This window comes from Sinocyclocheilus anshuiensis, unplaced genomic scaffold (assembly GCF_001515605.1).
Source record: "Sinocyclocheilus anshuiensis isolate Anshui unplaced genomic scaffold, SAMN03320099.WGS_v1.1 scaffold3226, whole genome shotgun sequence".
Classification (NCBI taxonomy): Eukaryota; Metazoa; Chordata; class Actinopteri; order Cypriniformes; family Cyprinidae; genus Sinocyclocheilus; species Sinocyclocheilus anshuiensis.
In genome coordinates, this window is record NW_015541053.1 from 30,832 (window position 1) to 52,058 (window position 21,227).

Sequence of the window (21,227 nt, forward strand, 5' to 3'; positions counted from 1 at the left end):
AAAGAAAACACAAGAGCGGAGCATCTGCTGGAAATGTACAAGAAAACAACTCAACTGGACACTTTTTTACACCACAGCGGGGTTTTTAGGTGTTGTTCAAGCACAACGCACTCTTGCACCCAAAAGCATCTGGAAACAGCTGATGCATCAAAACACAGGAAGAAAAAGGAACCACTTACAGATGTATTTTCATTATGAATTTTACTTACTGCAGCTGTTATTCTATTTATTCTTTCTAACTGCACTGTGTTTGTTCAGAGATGCCTCATCTGGAGTGTGTTTAGGTGCCATACCAGTTATGAGACTGAGATATTAATATAGGCTGAATGAATCATGCGCCTTGTTAATATCATGTCTATTGTACAGTTCATCACCTGTGTGTTTGTATTTGTTATATACAGTTTTCTGTTTTTCACTTATCAAGTGTTTTATATTCAAGGTGATAACAGGGACACTAACCCACATAATCACCTTCAGCTAACTAGACTACTAATTATTCACTTTGTATACCACACGTTTTAGTTTGCTTCCCTCTGCTTCTCAAGAATTAAAAATGCAGTTTAAACCTTCACTTGTTCTCTGGTTTGACTAAATTATTTATTGGGTAACAGTTAGTGAACAGTGGCAGCGTGACTTATGAAAAAAATACAAAGAGGGATTTTAAGGCACATTTGCATGCAAGCATCCATCTATTTTTCTGCTCTTCAGACTTTTTTTTTTTTCTTTTTTTTTTGGAAATGTGTGCTAATTTGTGTGGCAGAAGCTTTCAGACCTGCACAGGAGAGAAAAGACAGGAAGATGCTCATGGTCAGTATCTTTGGTTTAACTCCACTGTGAGTCACTGACAGCAGCACTGTATTTCATCACAGTGAGTCAGAAGAACTTAGTACAGAGGAAAGGGAAGAGGTGGAGTTGTTTGTTTTATAAAAAACTCTACGAGCACAAGATAGAGACACAAAACCAGGCACAACGGAAGAACTCACAGCGTCTCTGACTGCCCAAGAATGTACAGATTTACAGAAGTGAGAGTTTTATCATTAGTGATGATGATGAAGACCCTTCTCTTCTTCACGATCTGCCTGATTAAAGGTAAGAAGCTGTTTTCATTACAGTATCAACCTGTATGTGACAGCTGTTTTTTACTATTGACTCAACTGAGATCTAATCGTGTCTGTGTGAGTCTTTTGTCTTTATTTGTGCATTTTTGAGGTTTGCTGTCAGTATCTGATCATAAGGCACTTATTAAAAGAGGAAGTGAATTTTGATTGACAGGTCACATGGGTGATGCTGCTGACCCTGTGCCTGCCATCACAGGAGGAAGTGTCATCATCAACTGTATGTATAATCGGGAAAATGCGAAAACCAGTGCAAAAAGCTTTTGCAAAATGTCGGGCAGTGAATGTACAACCATGACAGAAGAAAAGAATGATTTATGGATCCCAGAAGAGAGATTCTCTATGACCGATGATAAAACTCTGGGTCTGATTAGTGTGCTCATTAGAAACCTGACTGTAAATGACAGCGGGATGTACAGATGTAAAGATGGCAGCGAATGGTTTCAGGAGGTGAAATTCAACGTGGAACCAGGTAGAAATTTATATTTATTTAACAAATTGTGCAGGCGTTTAGATTTAACATCTTATGTTTATTCCCAAGACAAGTGTACACCAATTGGAATTATGAAATTAAAACTCTTTTGGTTTCAGAGTCGTGTTGTGGGACATCAGAGAAACAGACTGCGTATATATTAGGAACTGCTGTCATCCACTGCAAATATCCCGAGAAATATAAAGATCATCTCAAGCAATTATATAAAGTGCAGAATGGATCGTTACTGTCTATTCATATAGTTGGAAGTTCGACCACCAATGAGAGATTTTCTCTGAATATAAATGAACAGGAGCATGTCCTCACTGTGACTATTGCTTATGTGAGTAGACATGATGATGGGGTGTATTTCTGTGGAATATACAACAACCTTATCTACACTCCCCTTTTCTCAGAGATTCGACTTCATGTTTCAGGTGAGAGCACATGTACACTTACATCTTATGTTTATTCCCAAGACAAGTGTACACCAATTGGAATTATGAAATTAAAACTCTTGGTTTCAGAGTCGTGTTGTGGGACATCAGAGGAACAGACTGCGTATATATTAGGAACTGCTGTCATCCACTGCAAATATCCCGAGAAATATAAAGATCATCTCAAGCAATTATATAAAGTGCAGAATGGATCGTTACTGTCTATTCATATAGTTGGAAGTTCGACCACCAATGAGAGATTTTCTCTGAATATAAATGAACAGGAGCATGTCCTCACTGTGACTATTGCTTATGTGAGTAGACATGATGATGGGGTGTATTTCTGTGGAATATACAACAACCTTATCTACACTCCCCTTTTCTCAGAGATTCGACTTCATGTTTCAGGTGAGAGCACATGTACACTTACCTTTTGTAAAAGGTAAGAAAGAGATGGTTCTTTGACTGAATGGTTCTTTATGGAACCAAAAATGGTTCTGCTATGGCATCGCTGTGAAGAACCTTTAGATGCACCTTTATTTTTAAGAGTGCACTCTAAAAAATGCTGGGTAAAATAGGGACAAACCCAGCAATTGGGTTGTTTTGAACCAGAGGGTTTTGACCCAGCGGTTCGGTTACTACCCAGAAGGTTGGGTTAAACATTTAACCCAACCGCTGGGTCAAAACAGCCCAATTGCTGGGTTTGTCCCTATTTTACCCAGCACTGGGTTGTATTTAACCCAGCATTTTTTAGAGTTTGTACATGTAATGTAAGTTAATGTCATTTTGATTCTTAACCTTTCATCTGTGGGCAACAACGAAAAATCAAGAACAGATGCTTCAGTCCAGTCTGGTGAGTTCTTTAACACAAATGAAATTGATTATTATGATAATGAAATTGGATTAATGGCCATTTATGACATCACAATTAAAGTGATTTGCTGGTAAAGTGAGACTTGCAGAGCTGGCCTTGGCAGTAGTGATGGGGAAAAGTAGTTTGAAAATTTGAATTAATCGAAACAATTGTGTCATAAAATGCGTCACTGTATTAAAGCGTCCGGCTGGTCAAAACAGTGTAAACGCAACAAAAACCCAGCCCAAATATGCATAAACCAATTCGAAATGATTTACTGACATTTTTATTTATTAAATGCAATTAACAGGTCAAGAAAGGCAACAACGGAAAATCAAGAACAGATGCTTCAGTCCAGTCTGGTGAGTTCTTTAACACAAATGAAATTGATTATTATGATAATGAAATTGAATTAATGGCCATTTATGACATCACAATTAAAGTGATTTGCTGGTAAAGTGAGACTTGCAGAGCTGGCCTTGGCAGTAGTGATGGGGAAAAGTAGTTTGAAAATTTGAATTAATCGAAACAATTGTGTCATAAAATGCGTCACTGTATTAAAGCGTCCGGCTGGTCAAAACAGTGTAAACGCAACAAAAACCAAGCCCAAATATGCATAAACCAATTCGAAATGATTTACTGAAATTTTAATTTATTAAATGCAATTAACAGGTCAAGAAATTCCATTTAATATGAAGTGTCTGTATAGTTACGTCACTTGCAGCTGTGCGTGCATTGTGGTGGCAGAAAAACACTAGGAACAAAATGTTCTGTTGTGCTTTTGGATGCCAGAATCGGAATGTAAATAATTTTTATAGAATACTGTCGTCAAAGACGCCATTTGAAGCTAAACGCAGACGTTGAAACGGATGAAGTGAATGAAAACTGTTATGGTTACTCTACTTTTAAAGCATACATTTGATTTAAACAATAGGTCTACATAATATTCACATATGCAGTTCTTAGGGGACGTATTGTATTAGCTACAGTTACAGCATAAAATAGCCTACTATTTAAACCTATTACATTTCACATTACATTTACCTATTTTATCTCACAATTCTGACTTGCAAATGCAAGTTTAAATCTCCTGCTTCAGACTTTATAACTCGATTTAAATCAACAATTGCGAGTTTGTCAATTCTGAGGGGAAAAAAAGACAGAAGTGTGGAATTTAAAAAGAGAATGACGAGTTGATTTATATTTATACATATATCACAATCAGAATTGTGAGATATATTCTCGGAATTGCGAGAAAAAAAGTCAGAATTTTTAAATATAAACTCAAAATTACCTTTTTTATTCTTTTATTTCATGGATTCCATAGACTGCTACTTTAAAACTGTCATTTTCTACCAGATAGGCTCCTCCCAGAAAAAGACGTTATCACTTTTTGCAAACACCGAAATTGGTCCATAATATGTGTTATTTTAATTTGCAGGGCTCGTTTGTTTATGGAGAACATTGCTAAAAAGGCCAATAAGTACTACTCTTCCTTTTCATTGAAATGTATAAAACTCATCCGAGATCAGGTTTAAAAAAAAGTAAATAAATAAATATGGGTTCATTTCATTATTTTCAAATCTGTCATGACAAACGAAGCCTCGCTGAAATCATGTGACTTTGGACAAAGGTTTCGAAGCTTCACAATGCATTTTTTCGTAAGAACCTCTTCACTACTGCACATAAACACAACTGGCGCCATTTTGCAGCTCAGTGATTGGCTGTAGTGAAAATGACTGCAGAGTACTTCAAGGGATAGTTCACCCAAAAATGAAAATTACCCCATGATTTACTCACCCTCAAGCCATCCTAGGTGTATATGACTTTCTTCTTTCAGATGAATCCAATCGGAGTTTTATAAAAAAATATCCTGGCTCTTCCAAGCTTTATAATGGCAGTGAATGGGTGTTTCTTGTCAATAGCCTGAAAGAAGTCCAATAAAGCGCATCCATCCATAATAAAAAGTGTCCCACACGGCTCCGGGGGGTGAATAAAGGCCTCCTGTAGAGAATCAATGTGTTTTTGTAAGAAAATAAATCCATATTTAAAACTTTATAAACAGTAATAGTATTCTCTAAAAGTGATTTTCATTTTTGGGTGAACTCTCCCTTTCAGTTTGAGTTTCAATGGATTCATGTTTCAGGTCTTGTTGCTTGACTGATTGTTTTGCATATTATAGTGGAATGTTCCTTTCACACTCATGCTAATATCAACACGGCTGTGATCTTGCTTCATTCTGTGGTTTGAATCTCATTTCTACTGTGTTTTGTGTGTGTTTTCCAGATCTCTACATCGTCATTATGGTGAATATGTGTTTGATTCTGCTGTTAGCCGGAGGACTGAGTTTGTTATTGCTCAAGCGGAGATGTAAAAAGACACAAGGTACAAACACGAATGCTCCGAAACCAAACGTGATACTGAAATCTCTTAACTTCTGTTTTCTTGTATATTCACTTTCATCATTCTGTCCATCCACAGGTTCAGTCTCATCCGATCAGAGGAACACAGGAGATGGTGATGAGGTAAAAGTGTGTCTACAGTGTTTATCTATTAGCATGACTACGGTATTTCCCAAACTGTGTTCAGTTACAGAAGTAATTCAAAAAGATTATAAATCATGACATAACTGATAAACCCAGATGTTATGCAATTAAAATAATAAACCTGTCCCTTTCAGGTGTCCTCGTCTGCTTATTATGCAATGATCCCAGACTCTGGAAACACAACCATCAGTTTAAACACGGTTTATGACACGGCACATTTACCCACAAACCCCTCTGGCAGTGATTTCTACACACTGGCTGAACAGCCACAAAACATGACATGTATGTGATTCAGTATGTTGCCATTTATTAGAATAAATAAAGTCAATTATTTGTCATTTCAGACCCCTCTTTGTTTGGACATAATAATCAATAGAGCACTACTGTCATATAAATGTCAGATATGCTGGCATAAAAATCTATACAGTATATGTATATATAAATAATGGCAGTTACTTTAAGATCACACTGTCCAATGTCAGTTGAATGGCTTTTAAAGAGCACAGAATTCAGATTATTATAAAGTGATGATTCATTTTGAGACCTAAAGTCATTCACTGAAGATCTTAACTTGGATCCTCATTGAGGACTGTTTAGGGAAAATATTTACTGTATTTTTGTTTCCCTTTATTTCTGACACACCACATAGAAGATAATATGCAAACTGAATTAAACAAGGGTCCAAAGGGCAATATTTGGTTCAAAAGTCATATTTTACCAGAACAGCTGAATGAATGAATGAACGTGCATTTTGGAAGTATGTCCAAGTAAAATTGAAAAATGCCTCTCGTTGTGGGCCGTAATGTCATTATTAGATCACACTGACACCAAATGGTCACATATGAGGTTACAAACTGTACAATATGAATGATGAATGATGTCTCTCGGCTATGATCTCATTAGAGACTCATTCAATCATGTTTATGTGACTAAACAGCACATATTCTATTCTAAGATCAAGAATTTATTGAATGAAGATCTCAATAGAGGGAGCTCCTGCTGCAAATACTCAGTATTTCATAGAGAGGAGGAGCAAATGACAGACAGAGAGAGAGAGAGAGCTCTTCTTTAAGTTTGACCACCAGCATTTCATTTGTATTACATGATCACTGTTTGTAAGCAGAGCAGCCAGTGCTGAGCAGAGTAAAAATAGCTGACATGAATTACACTAGTACAATATTTGATAAAACAGCCATTTGTTATTGAACAAATGCTGCTGGTCACACTTAGCCGCTATATTTTCACCAAACCCCGGACATTAATAACAGCTTAGTCATAGGGAAAGTTCACAAGTCACATAAATGGTCACATGACCTTGTGCCACAATGTAAAAGTTAAACTCTGTATATGTATTTCCAGTGTTGGGGGTAACGCATTACAAGTAACGCGAGTTACGTAATCAGATTACTTTTTTCAAGTAACTAGTAAAGTAACGCATTACTTTTTAATTTACGAGAGAATATCTGAGTTACGTTTTCAAATAAGTAACGCTAGTTACTTTTTTTTCCAATTTATGAATTGACAGCTCTCCTGTCCCCATGTTGAGAGAAATCAGAAGATGCTACAGTAGATCTAAAATAAATATGAATATGCATTAATTCATCTCACTCACAACAACAACAACAAAAAAAACTGATTCAGTTTTCCTCAAAATTAGTAATGCATTACTTTTAAAAGTAACTTTCCCCAACACTGTTTATTTCTATTGAATATATAAAACGCATTGCCTTTACAAACTTAAGTATTTCTTATTCCCACCATATCTGCAATAACTGCATAAACTACTGACTGTCACGTAGATTATGTGGATGTCATCATTTATAGATGATGTAAATGTGACATTATAAACTAAACCAATGATTATTTGTGCTTCAGACACATCAGAGAGTATGTCATCTAAACCAACAACAACAAGAGCTTTATTTCACACCAGCAAACCAGCGACAGCCGATACTGCCTCCAGCAGACCTGTCACATCTTCATCTTCATCATCTTCATCTTCAGTGTTAATGTTTTTCTCATCGTCTGCTAATGCAGTGTCACCAAAACCACAACTGGGTACGATGCATTCTGTTGCTCAAAGTGTCTGACTGAATGCATTTGTTTCTTAAGTTTATTAAAAATAGGACATGCATTAGATGTTTTTGTCTGTTTTTCAAGGTTTTACACCAATCGCCATGCTGTCAGTTATGGAGATATTGATGGTGTTTGGATTCCTATTGTTTATTAACTTAAGATGCAGACAAAAGAAAGAAGGTAACACTGTCTTCCACTCCTTCATAATATTAAACGATGTAGGATATTTTATCACTTTTCACTTGCCACACTACAGCATTTTCATAACTGGGCGTTCACATCTTGTCAAATTAAAGGCCTTTAATATATTTTATCTCAATCTGGTGTCACGAAACAGGAGTGCGGCTGAGAGGCATCATTCGTGTCTTGGTTGAAAATCTGTCCGCTAAAGAAGTGAGTTTCATCATGTGTCTGTTTGAGGTCGAACTAACGAGGTGGATTCTTATCATCTTTACCTCTACTGACCGTACTGTTGCTTATCTCAAGTGTGATTTTACTCTGGTGACTCTCTTCAGGCTCATACTGTATGCCATTATGAAGAGATCATTTGCACAGACAGCTACGGTTTGGGCCTTTCTTTATTTGATGTACTCAACACCTATTCCACCATCATATTTCAGACTACACACCATCCAGACAGGACTTCAGACGGACAGGAGACATGCGACTCTGCAACTGTTAGAAAGACTGTGGCATTCATGGACACCAGGTCGATTAACAGTTAAACTCTTACATATCTGAGTCTGATGGACTTCTAATAATTTTATATCCATGAGTTGTAGAGCACTAAAGCAAACAAAGTACATTGTGAAGAATTCAATTAGTGGAGAAAGCTTCCTAATGACACTGAAAACATATTTGTGAATTTGTTTTTAACCTCTTAAGACCCGGCAAAACATTTTAGGAAAAAAATTGTTTTTTTTTATGTCATTACATTGTTTAGAGCATTAAAAAAAATGTAAACAAAACAAAATATATATATATTTCATTCAAGTTATGCTACGTCCTTGGTAGAGGACATCGGGACTCAATTTCTTTAAAAAAATAAAAAGACATGAATGAACATGCATAGGCAAAAACAATCGATTTTTTTAAAATCACCAATACATTTTTAGTTTTCAGGATTTTTTTTTACCAAACTTTGTATAAAGATAATAACAGAATGATTTGATATACATTTTTCTTCATGCAAAATGTGTGTAAAATGGCCACAAACAGGTTTTCTCATTAAATATAATGTATCTATAAACTAAATCTAATTTCCATATTCATGTGTTTTTGGGGCAACATGTAATGAAAAAAGAAGTGTAATATTGAGAGTAATAATTGACAAGATTTGGACTCATTGTGTTGTGTTTTCCATCCCCAGGTGTGCCGTGTCTCAGTTAATTAGTCATTCCATGCACCTGTGTTCCCCCAATTGCCCAGTGTTTATTAGCCCCAGTCTGTGCTGTCTGTCTTTGTCTGAGATTGTACGTCTACCCCTGAATCTCCTGTGTTCCTGGCTGCTCCATGTTACCCCTTGGATTTTTGAATTAAAAGACTTTTGTGAGTTGAAAACCTTGTCTCCTCGCTCCGTGCCATAGGCAGATCGTGACAATGAGGACATGTATGAAATCAACCTCCTGTTTTGTAACAGAAAGTCATATTTTGATTTGAAACCCCATAACGTTTCTCTGAGATGTTGATTGATGACACACAGTTTAAAAATGTGTCTGATTTAAATGAAAATTACAAAATAGTATCATATTTCCATAAGAGTGTCACTAAATTAATATCAGACATTTTTGAAGACCAAGGCGAGGGAGTGGTCATGGTGAAACATCCAAACATTTAGTATCTCTGAAAAGCCCTGAATGTGCTCTGTACAGGACATCCAGCATGTATAGTCTCAGAGAAATTCACTAAAATATAATGTCCTCATATGAGGATGCAGGGTCTCAGGAGGATAAATCTGGTTGTCCACCTAAAATAAAGAGATACTATTATTTTGTCTTTTTAAATATAATATATGGAATAATATTTCTTGGGCTATGTTCACACTGTGAGTATTTGAGATGGACAATCGCATTTACTTACAGGTTTGAGTCTCAAATTGTCCTGTTCAGACAATAGCGACTCTAATGAAGGAGTAAGTGAAGTCAAACCTATTCATCGTGCAGCACAGAACGGCTCTCTTGTGCCAGACAATAGTTAATATAGAAAATAAGTCCTGAAAATGTAAAGGTGTGAGTTCCCTTGTCGAATCCGGTTGTCATTTCCAAAAATAACTGAACTGTTCGTGAATGTAACCATAGTAATGAGCGAAATTTTGAATCTGTTGAACCAATTGCTTCGCAGAATTATTCGCTGTTTTGAAGCGCTCAAAATATCACACGTTGGTAAGTGTAAATGCAACAAAAACTCAGCCCAAACATGTATAAAAACACCTGAAAAAAACTGAGGTTTTGTTGGAAGTAAAATCTATTAAATGCAATTCACAAATCATCTAATACCATTAAATGTGAGATTTCTGTATATGTGTTCTGTTATTAAATTGGGTGGCTTATTTTTGTTTGTTTTGTGAAGGGCTTGGCTAAACAGACCAATCAGACACTATTACCTACTAATCTTACTTTTATTATACAAATGTGCCATTAAAATGTCTATATATAAAACAGAACTTAGATCAGATAAAAACCATTGCTTCATGGATCCACAGAGATCATCGACCCCTAGCAGCAAACCATTACAATTTTGAAACATTGAAACAGTTATAATGTAACAAAGACTCATTTAGTGAAATCACTCGACTTAGGCACTTTGATTCATGCTCTGATTCTCTGGTTTTGAAACTTCAAAGTGCACATAACCATATTAAGGACTCAAAAACTGGACTGATGACGTGCGCCATTATATCTGGAAAGCTATATGCCAATTGTACAGCGATTGGTGCTTGGACCCCGATGACTGCTACTTGAGGTTATAATGAATTGTTGTTCGTCTAAGTTTCTTTTGTTCAGAGTTTGGTCTTCTGTTGTCATTCTTCCATAAATGAAACAGTTTTAAGAGACTTTCCAGTCTACCCCACTATGAACATGTATATAAGTGCAGGTACATGCATGTATATAGAGTAACATTATCTCGCTTTTTCCAGTAAACACCAGAGATAATATGCAAATTCAACTAAACAATGATCATAGTGGTAACTTTTAATGCATAAGTCATATTTGCAAGATCAACTTAATTAATAAATAAATATGCATTTTGGTAGTATATGTCAAAGTAATATTCAATTCAAATGCCCGTCCTTCATTATGTCATTATTGCATCATACTGACACCAAGTGGCCACAGATGCAGGTTACACACTGTACAATGCATGATGCCTGGTGTCTCCTGACTGTCATCAGTGTCTCGACTTGATGAAATATATATATTCATTCATGTTCATGTGTACTTAAAAGTCCTCGATCTCTTCTAAGCACAAGGCTGAATTTATTTGTGTCTGCTAAATGACTAAATGTAAATGTAAGATTGAATTTATTCAATGGAAATGTACATAGAGTGAGCTCTTGCTGCAAATACTGTAATTCATGGAGAGGAGGAGCAAATAACAGACAGAGAGAGAGAGAGAGAGTGAGAGAGAGAGAGAGCTTGAGCTCTTCATTAATATAGAGACCACCAGCACCACACAGATGAAACAATGATCCAGATCCGTGATGATAAACTCCTCATATTTCACCTGCTGCTCCTCGTGTCAGGTGAGAGTTATCCTGTGTCTTTCTAACAGTCTGTCTGTTCTCAATCAGGTCCATGTTTGCACTCAGCTGTTTCTCTCTCTTTATATTTTCTTAGTGGCGGTATGTGAGACGAATGAGATCTTGACTTTCACTGCACATGAAAGAGGAACAGTTGAGATACAGTGTTCATATAAGTCTAGATATGAAGAACATGTGAAGTATCTCTGCAGAGGAAAATGTCCAAGACTGAATAAAGACAAAGCTGTTGAATCTGGATCAGCAGCTCGAGACAAGAGATTCTCTCTGACTGACGACAAAACGGCCCACAACTTCACCGTCACCATCACTGATCTGAGAACAGAGGATCAAGGCCAATACTGGTGTGGCATAGAGACAGGGCTGGGAAAATTGGATGACTTTACAGAGATTCATCTGGAAATTAAACACGGTAAGTCAGAATATACTGTATGTGTATCATTGGCAGTGCACATGAATACTGTGTAAGATGTAAATGAACAAATCTAGTATACTGTAAAGTGATATGTCAGAGGTATGTTTGTGTGTATGACAGTGCTGTACCGTGTGCTGAAAGATGTAGAGAGACAAGAGAACAGAAACCACAGCATCCTCTGCAGATGCTGAAGAGCCAGTGTTCACACCACACACAACACAAATACTGACCCGCATCACTTCCTGTCACATGACATTCAGTTTATTTGAGAATAAATAGTTCATTCAAATAACTAAAAAATATAACTGCACAACTCAAAATCTTACTTTTTATATATATAGTTCAGCCATCAGCCTTTATCAATGCATTTTTGTTTGTTTGTTTTTATCAGCATAAAAAATTGAGTGTCACATGACATTCAGTTTATTTGAGAAGAAATAGTTCATTCAAATAACTAAAAAATATAACTGCACAACTCAAAATCGTACTTTTTATATATATAGTTCAGCCATCAGCCTTTATCAATGCATTTTTGTTTGTTTGTTTTTATCAGCATAAAAATTTGAGTTGTGCAGTTAAACTTTCCTTTTGTTTTATTTCTCATGACTTGCACCTCAATATTTAGGCATGTGCTTATATTCTTTAAAATCAGTTACATCTAGCAGCTTTTCAAAGAGTTGCGGTATCTGTTGACATTTAGTGACTCTAAAGGTCAAGGTCTTTTTCATTTCGCATTCATTACATTATCAGAGCACTGCAGAGCAGCCAGTGAACGTAAAGCAGAAAGAGCTGGCATTATTCAGAGCAGTATCTGATTAAACAGCTAATATTGTCACTGTAGGTTCTTAAGTATCTCATTTATGCTCTGATTTAGTTTCCAGAGTGTCTGGTGTGACTGGAAAGCATCTTTATATCCCCTGCAATTATGAAAGTGAATTGAAGAGCGATGTCAAATTCATCTGCAAAGGAAGCGACCCGTCCCTCTGTGAGAAATCAGCTGTCAGAGTTTCATCAGAGAGCCACAGTAACGGCCGTTTCTCTCTGAGCGATAATGAACCTGCAGGAGTCTTTACTGTGACCATCACTGATCTGACAGAAGAGGATTCTGGGATATACTGGTGTGGAGCTGCACAGGGAAGACAAGAGCACAAGAACAAGTGGATTTCAGTGATAGACCTGAACATTTCTGCTGGTAAGATGATATTAGCAGGTTTTATATTATGTGTAGGGACATAAAAAACAAAAGAATGATTAGTTCTTAATATAAAACGTTCATGCTAAACACATCGCTGGTCACTCATGCACTTCTCTATTTCCTTCACACCCTTGACATTAGTGAAGCGTTACTAACAGCTGTGTCAGGGGGAAGTACAACGTGTCACATGACCTTTTGCCACAATACAACTGTAAACATGTAACTGTGTGTGTTTATTCTGAAATGCATTCTCAATATGTGACCCTGGACCACAAAACCAGTCATAAGGGTCAAGTTTTTGAAATTGCAATGTATACATCATCTGAAAGCTGAATAAATAAGCATCTTACAACTTTTTGATGTATGGTTTGTTAGGATCGGACAATATTTGGCTGAGATACAACTATTTGAAAATCTGGAATCTGAGGGTGCAAAAAAATCTAAATATTGAGAAAATCGCCTTTAAAGTTCTCCAAATGAAGTTCTTAGCAATGCATATTACTAATCAAAAATTAAGTTTTGATATATTTACGTTAGGACATTTACAAAATATCTTCATGGAACATGATCTTTACTAAATATCCTAATGATTTTTGGCATAAAAGAAAAATCGATAATTTTGACCCATACGATGTTTTTTTGGCTATTGCTACAAATATACCCCAGCGACTTGAGAGGTTTGACTTAAGACAAAAAGGTTTTGTGTGCAGGGTCACATATATAAAAAGCACCTGAAATAGTTTTTGTTGTAATCATATCTGGAAATAACTGCATGGGCTTTCATGCATTAAACCCAGTTTCAGACACATCAGAGAGTATGTCATCTAAACCAACAACAACAACAGCTTCATTTCACACCAGCAAACCAGCGCCAGCAGATACTGCCTCCAGCAGACCCATCACATCTTCATCTTCATCATCTTCATCACCATCAACATCACCTTCAGTGTTAATGTTTTTCTTATCATCTCCTAATGCAGTGTCACCAAAACCACAGCCAGGTACAAAGAGTGTGCAGAGACATTTGTTTCTCAAGTTTCATTAAATATAGGACATTTCGAGTCATTTATTGGATGTTTTTGTCTGTTTTTCAAGGTTTAGCACCAATCATCATGGTGATGGTGATAGTTATAGGGATACTGACAGGGTTTGGATTCTCATCGTTCATATACTTAAGACGGAGGCAAAAGAAAGAAGGTGACTGTCTTTCTCACATCAATTCACTTGATATAGAATCATTTTTATTCTCATCTGCCTTAGTAAATCACAGCATTTCCAAAGTCAAACCGGACTTCGGTGTCACAGAGCTGCATGTCGTGTCAAAAGAAAGGTTTTTGTCACAAACCAAAAAATCTGGTGTCACAAAACAGGAACGCAGCCCAAAGATGTGGTTCGTGGCCCGACTAAGAATCTGCCCAGTGGAGATATGGGAGAAACTAGAGAAGTGAGTTGCATCATGTGTCTGTATGCAATCACTCGTTTGTGGATTCTGATCATCTTTTCCACTCTTTATCCATTTGTTCTAACTCTGGTGTTTTTTCTTCTCTTCAGGCGGACTGCGATTATGAAGACATCAGTAGCACTCTTGATCATCCTGACTATAGTCTGGTCCTTCCAGCATTTGCTGAACATGACGCCTCTGTTTATGCTCTAGCACAATTACCCAGCAGCCCGTCGGACGATCTCAACTACTCCAGCATCAAGTTTACAGCAGCACATCATTCAGACAGGACTTCTGACGGGCAGGAGACATGCGACTACACAACTGTTAGACCATGAAAGACTGAGGACATTCATGGAGACCAGACTGAATCACACCGAACCAAGACTGCATCTCAGTTGCTTTGTGATTGAAATCTGTGGCCCTGGTGTTAAATTTCATTGGAGACGTAAGATATTTGGTTGGTTACATTTCTGATTGTCTGTTATTTATTCATACCCACAAGTCCTTTAGTATTACAGTGCATAGTGAAGAATTAAATGAGTGGAGAAAAGAAATGTCGTGGAACATTAATAAAAGTTCAAATTAAAATCAGAATGAAAAGTATTGTGACAGGCTGAAATGTCAGTGTGAGCTAATTAATATTCATGAGATAGTTGCTGTTATCTACGCTCTCCCAGTCTCAACATCTTTTCTGGTTTTTACAATGATTTTACAATAATATGACACTGAATTACATTTTAGTGGGTGTCTTCTGTAAATCAGGGGAAAATGTATGATATTTATCTTTTGCTCAGAAAAACAAAAACAAAATTGCAATTAAATTAAACAGAAAACGTTTTACATTTTTTGGGGGAAAAACAACAACAATTTAAAGCAGTATTACACTTATAGTTTTTATGTTTAAACCCTTTTTCGTCTTTGACCCATATAGTATAAAATCTCACATTATAAATTCTTACATCTTCATAATTTAGACTGATTAAGATATTGCTGTAGTCAGTAATCACATGCATATAAACGGTTCCCATTTCGCCAACCTTTAAAAATGTGCAAATGTGAATGAAGCAGAACTGTTTAATATTTCAAGGGAAGTTATTCAGTTGAAGTGATGGGGTCAGGAAATATCCATAGCAAAATATGGCACTATTTAGTGATGAGTGTTTATTGATGAGTAGCCTTAATTCAGTAGATCTATTATTATTATTGCTCTACAGTCTCACAATTCATCCCAGAAACGTGCAAAAAAAAAAAAACTATTGGAAATTGTATTTAATATTCCTGCTCAGTGCACATGCACAGTTTAATGCACTTAATATTTGGCTATTTTCGCTGCTCGCCCAAACAACATGACGATCGAATATCGGCGCCCCCTTCAGGTCGAAAGCAAAAGCGCAGCTCTTGTCGGGATCACTCAAAAGGGTGTGGCTGCAGCTGGTGCTTGCACTCTCAGACGTGCATTCTCAGGCTTGCACTCTCAGACACTTGCACTTCCGCTAGCGACGTCACTTGTATGGCGTTATTTTAATGACAAATGTCGAGAGCGCATTATTGTAGCGCGAAAGCACATTAATACAATGCGCGAGCGCAAATCTCTCCGCTCGCGCGCGGATTTCCTTTGCTCGCTAGCGGAAGTGCAAGTGTCTTAGAGTACAAGTCTGAGAGTGCAAGTCTGAGAGTGCAAGCGCCAAGCAGCAGCCACACCCTTCTCGGATCGCTGAGGCTGGTGGGAGGAAACGATTAAAGTGAAACTAACGGAGGCAACAGAGAGCTGCAGGACAGGTAACGTACCGCGCGTTTAATATTTCCCAACTTGCATGTAACTTTTATCGCTAATGCATGTGAAAGCCGACCATGTTCTAGATATCTTGCAATGCTTAGAACCGAAGCCTTTTCGACTTTGATGCAAATCAACTATTCTTTGCATCCATCCAGCGTTATGCCACACGTTTAAAATGATTAAACGTAATACATAGATTTAATAAACTGTAAATACGTATATATTAAATAATTAATTAACTGTTTGTCGTGTCCCCAATATTTTTTTTTTGCATGCGTTTGGTTTTCTAATCTCATTTTCCCGTGAATTGAACCGTTCACGGCCAGTTACAAGAACGATAACCATGTAGAGTTACATAAAGCGCGCTCTGTTCTCACAACTCAACGGAAGCTCGCTGAGAATAAACAATGGTTGGTGTCGACGTTAATATAGTTATGATTATATGTATCGTTCTTGGTGGGCATGTAGATGAGCCTTTGGGCTTTCTGTCTGCATGATTATGAGCATGTTTGCATAAGCCGAAGTCCTGAGTACAATGCATGTAAAAATAACATTAGCAAAACTGCTTCTATTCTCATTCTTATAGCTTTATATTTGTAGCTACTCAATAGAAGGTAAGGATCAGGTCTGGTTGTGTATGGGATTGTTAAAAGTGCATACTACATGAGTTTATCAGATATAAAAATATGAAATTGGTTTAAGTCAAACCCAACTTGTCATATATCTCCTCTCGTCTGATCTTATCCACCTTCCCTTTTGAAAATTAACCATGGTTTTATTATAGTAAAAGAGTAGTAACCATGTTTTTTTTGGCATATTGATTACCAGTTGTATAACTACAAATACCATGGTTAGTTTAGCAAGACCATGGTTAATTTGTGGTTACCATGGTTTAACTATAGTAACCATGTTTTGTTTTGTTTTATCTGTAGTAAAACCATGGTTAATTTTCGTAAGGGAATTGTTTTCCCATAAGTGCGGGTGCGGCCTAAACTCAATGTGTCTGGCTTCTGGTCACTTCCACTTCCAGCTATTTTTAGCTGTTCAAAACAGCTCTTGCTGCTTGATATTGCAAACTGGAGTGTCTTTCCATATTATTTTAAAGGGGTCATATGATGCGATTTCAATTGTTCCTTTCTCTTTGGAGTGTTACAAGCTCTTGGTGCATAAAGAAGATCTGTATCTTAATTATGGAGACACTGGTTTGTAGTGCAAACTGTTTGCTGCACTTTGTTATTCTTCTCGTTTCCCTACAAGCGGCTAATGAACCGAAGGTCTCGCACATTAGCAGAAAACAGCTTACTTCCGCATTGAAATATAAGGTGGACACAAGACCAAGGTAGACAAGATGGCGTTGGTTCCAGAGCCGCTTCAGGAAGCAGTGGGTGAGCTGGACAATGACAAACCAAAGAGACAAAAAAGTGCAGTTAAGGCTGATGAACTGGAGAAGGCAGATGGGTCGATGCAGACGATCAGCCCCTCTCACACTTCAGTCTGCGTTGATCTGAATGCTCAAACAGGTGCAACTGTAAACGCTCCTGTACTCACTGGAAACGTCATCCAAGGCTCAGTAATCATCAGCTTCAGCTCAGCCACTGGTGCTGTCGGTAAGCTCATAGCACTGTAGTATGCTTGGCATCAGAGTTGCCAAGTTTGCTCATTATCAGCCACTCTGCGCTTTGTTTTTTAAATTTGCTTACAGATTTGTGACTCTGGAGCACAAAAGCAGTCTTAAGTCGCTGGGGTATATTTCTAGCAATAGCCAACAATACATTGTATGGGTCAAAATTATTGATTTTTCTTTTATGCCTAAAATCATTAGGATATTAAGTAAAGATCATGTTCCATGAAGATATTTTGTAAATTTCCTACCGTAAATATATCAAAACTTATTTTTTGATTAGTAATATGCATTGCATAGAACTTCATTAGGACAACTTTAAAGATGATTTTCTCAATATTTAGATTTTTTTTTTGCACCCTCAGATTCCAGATTTTCAAATAGTTGTATCTCAGCCAAATATTGTCCTATCCTAACAAACCATACATCAGTGGAGAGATTATTTATTCAACTTTCAGATGATGTATAAATCTCAATTTCGAAAAATTGACCCTTATGACTGGTTTTGTGCTCCAGGGTCACATTTCGGCAGTCACAGGTTTACTTTTTTTTACCCGTATACATTTTTAGTTTTTTCAAAACTTGGTTTTATTTAAATTATTTGGTTTTTTTTTTTGGTTGTATTATTTTTTTCTTCAAATTCACCATGGGTCACTTATTTTGGAACGTAATTTTTCAGACCAGGTTGCTTATTTCTTTAGCAAAACTTGGCGACACTGTTTAACATGTCAATAAAAACTGCATCAATAAAACCATCCAGTACATCAAGCAACTGCAAAACAATGACAAGTGCCCGGATAAATCCATCAACCACTTCTTCTGCATCCTGGAGCTGCAGGACAGAACCCTGTACCAACAAATCATGAAATATCTGAAGTCAGAGAGCGGCCAGCCGAAAGCGGTGTCCAACTCCAACTGCTCAGCGCTGGTGTATGTGCTTCTGATGTCAGGCGAGGTGCTGCATGACTTCGACCCCAAGATGTTCAACAAAACATATGCGGGATGCAGGAGACTCGTCCCAGCCGTGAGATGCTGCAGAAAAGCCCTGTATGTAGATTCAAGTGAAAACTGATTTTTTTCTGATCCCCCCCCCCCCAAAATGTTCCCCCTAATTTTTTTATTGTTGTTTCGCTTTACTCACCCCCCACAGAATAGCATATTCTGTTTTACTTTTTCCAAAATGTACTTTTTATTTTTTTCAACATATTATTTTTGATCATATTTTCCCCAAAATGCTGTTTGTTTTCCTCCAAATTCTGTTTTCAAAATTTTGTTTTCCCCTTCAACTTCTTTCAACATATTCCGTTTTTCTTCCCCAATTAATGTTTTCTAATTTAATTTTTCATGATTCCATTTTAATTCAATTTGAGTAATCAGAAAGCATGTTTAATCAATTGAATTAATACAACTTTATGAATGAAATTAAAAGGTTTTTTTTTACTATTTTGATCCATTTTGTGTGACAGTGATGCTGCAGAAACGCAGTGTAAGCCTTTGTGTACTCTTCTTTCTTTCCATGTTTTTTTAATTTACTACAATTTTGTCAAGCGTAGCATTCAAATACATTGTTCCTTTAAGATTTTCTAAGTTTAGGTTTTCTATGTAATTATTAAGTTATTGAACTAATGTACAGGTATGATACTGTAAACTCATTTAGGCTTTTTATACATTTCCAGCATTTTTTTGTGCAGTGTATTAATTACATTGTTTCTTTTTTATGTAGCTTTATTGGGATCTATTTTTTTGAAACGGTGTAGAGGTAAGCTCTTCATGACTAGCTAACATCTTGCCATCTTGCCAGGTTTTCAGACTGTGGACTGACAGAGCAGTGCTGTGAAACGGTGGCTTCGGCTCTTCAGCTAGAGGACTGTCCTATGAGCGAACTGGACCTGAGTCACAATTACAGCATCGAGGCGGGAGTGAAGGCGCTTTCTGCTGGACTGAAGAGCCCACACTGTCATCTGGAGACACTCAGGTCAGTGTCGGTGCCGCGGGGGGCCTCAGGGGACCCGGGCACCTCTGTGCCCCCTCACCTCTGGTGTCATCTTCGGAGGGGGTGCCCTGATTTTAGTCTCTGGGAAGATCTCCCACTCAGAAGTACGGGATGGGGAGTTGATGTGTGTGGGCTGTCAAATACATGGATTAAAAGCTAAATGTTTTCATTTCGGTTCGTCCTTAGCAAAAATATTTTTCATTCAGGTTCCAGAGCGAAATAAGTATGGAACAGTGTTCGCTTTATAAAGAATTCTAATAATCTTTGCCAATATTCTTGAATCTTCAAACTGCTAACACTTTGCACTTTGCTGTTTCGAATTATGCCTTTACTGTGTGACCAAAGATGATGGAGTGTTTTGTGCTTCAGCTGTTTGATCTCGCCTCACGCACACACTATAAATTCATTGCAAACAGCGCAGCCTGTTCATTATCAAAATAAAATACAGTCACCCAAACATGTTAAAAATTACACTAGTCAATTTAAATAGTCTGTGGCACGTTTTTGCTCATTATGATTTTTTTTTTCTTGCCGATATTGGAACACACGTGAAGTACAAAGCCCAATTTACCTAATAAATAATAGTTTAGCTTCAAATACATCGCGAATATGGAAGCATTTGGATTGGTGCCGAATGAGCGAGAGGTAGGCTATGAACCCAACTTTACCTTCAGTTTCACTTTAAATGAATATGTTTTGGCTTGTTTATAGCCAGGCCTATATTATTATATTATACTGCAGTTATATTATATTTATTCATTAGGAATGAATAAATTATATTTTTTTCATTCTTGGTCTGTTCTGAATAAGTTGTGTAAAAATAATTTAAAGGATTTGTTGTGGAGTGAGGGGAACTAAAATAGCCTATATGTTTATAGTGTTTGTAATGTTGGTACATTAACATAGGCCTGCCGGTATTATTTCTAAATGTAATAAAATGTGAGTTATAGCCGATGTGACTTTTTGTTTTGATTTTTCCTTTCAAAAACGTAAAATTTATGTTTGGTGTGTTTTTATAAACATGCAGCAAACGAAAGTAGCCGATTAATCGGTTAAATTTTTTTACTGTTGGTTAAAAAAAATACATTAATATTCTTATGCTTGGCTGCCCAGAGAGCAACAGAGTCTTCATTCTGGCGTTGTTGTTTTTTTTTAACAGTCTTGATTGCAAATGTTTTTTTATTTGTTATTAATAATATATTCTCACAATTAAAACAAATCAGGCTCCTGTATTTATGGAATTAATTACTGTCTTTGTTCAGAAATGGAAGTAACTTAAAATGTTATTTGTGTGATGTACTTTAGTAGCTATATACAGAAAAACTACAGCACTTCCAGTAGGCTATTTTATGGAGCTGGAAACTCCAACAGCATGCAATCAGTTGACAAACACCCTATTCATATATAAAACTAGGCTATATGTTATTAAAAATAATTTTATTTACAAGTTTCGTGTTTGCGTTTTACTCGTTCGATATTCAGAAACAGGTGCCGTTAAACAGGTGCCGATATTTTTTCAAAGTGAA

General features: G+C 36.8%; 3 protein-coding genes across 4 annotated transcripts in view; all 3 read left to right on the forward strand.

Moving 5' to 3' along the window:
- The first annotated feature begins 749 nt into the window (after positions 1 to 749).
- LOC107690646 (polymeric immunoglobulin receptor) lies at positions 750 to 5,736 on the forward strand. Of its 2 annotated transcripts, none has more exons than XM_016489026.1 (7): positions 750 to 1,089; positions 1,273 to 1,587; positions 1,707 to 2,024; positions 3,222 to 3,239; positions 5,164 to 5,262; positions 5,359 to 5,402; positions 5,558 to 5,736. In XM_016489026.1, the coding sequence occupies exons 1-7, from the start codon at positions 1,005 to 1,007 to the stop codon at positions 5,711 to 5,713; spliced, it is 1,035 nt and encodes a 344-aa protein (XP_016344512.1). In that variant the 5' UTR covers positions 750 to 1,004; the 3' UTR covers positions 5,714 to 5,736. The 2 variants fall into 2 exon arrangements, with proteins under 2 accessions (XP_016344512.1, XP_016344513.1); XM_016489027.1 differs by lacking the exons at positions 1,707 to 2,024; positions 3,222 to 3,239 and adding exons at positions 2,115 to 2,432; positions 2,860 to 2,877.
- Positions 5,737 to 11,168: 5,432 nt separating this feature from the next.
- LOC107690647 (CMRF35-like molecule 8) lies at positions 11,169 to 14,866 on the forward strand. Its single transcript, XM_016489028.1, has 7 exons — positions 11,169 to 11,241; positions 11,336 to 11,668; positions 12,546 to 12,863; positions 13,664 to 13,867; positions 13,962 to 14,063; positions 14,237 to 14,310; positions 14,418 to 14,866. The coding sequence occupies exons 1-7, from the start codon at positions 11,184 to 11,186 to the stop codon at positions 14,643 to 14,645; spliced, it is 1,317 nt and encodes a 438-aa protein (XP_016344514.1). The 5' UTR covers positions 11,169 to 11,183; the 3' UTR covers positions 14,646 to 14,866.
- Positions 14,867 to 19,333: 4,467 nt separating this feature from the next.
- Positions 19,334 to 21,227, forward strand: part of LOC107690639 (stonustoxin subunit beta-like) — a 3,502-nt gene continuing 1,608 nt past the window's right edge. The window contains exons 1-2 of the mRNA XM_016489021.1: positions 19,334 to 19,341; positions 19,510 to 19,683. Coding sequence (XP_016344507.1) covers positions 19,334 to 19,341; positions 19,510 to 19,683 — 182 coding nt within the window. The remainder of the gene's footprint in view (positions 19,342 to 19,509; positions 19,684 to 21,227) is intronic.

Excerpts from the sequence above, each read along its gene's own strand:
- LOC107690646 (XM_016489026.1), top strand. The coding sequence starts at position 1,005 with ATGTACAGATTTACAGAAGTGAGAGTTTTATCATTAGTGATGATGATG. Across the intron at positions 1,090-1,272 it reads CACGATCTGCCTGATTAAAG|GTCACATGGGTGATGCTGCT; the intron begins GTAAGAAGCTGT and ends TTTGATTGACAG. Across the intron at positions 5,263-5,358 it reads GAGATGTAAAAAGACACAAG|GTTCAGTCTCATCCGATCAG; the intron begins GTACAAACACGA and ends GTCCATCCACAG.
- LOC107690647 (XM_016489028.1), top strand. The coding sequence starts at position 11,184 with ATGATCCAGATCCGTGATGATAAACTCCTCATATTTCACCTGCTGCTC. Across the intron at positions 11,242-11,335 it reads CCTGCTGCTCCTCGTGTCAG|TGGCGGTATGTGAGACGAAT; the intron begins GTGAGAGTTATC and ends ATATTTTCTTAG. Across the intron at positions 13,868-13,961 it reads GTCACCAAAACCACAGCCAG|GTTTAGCACCAATCATCATG; the intron begins GTACAAAGAGTG and ends CTGTTTTTCAAG.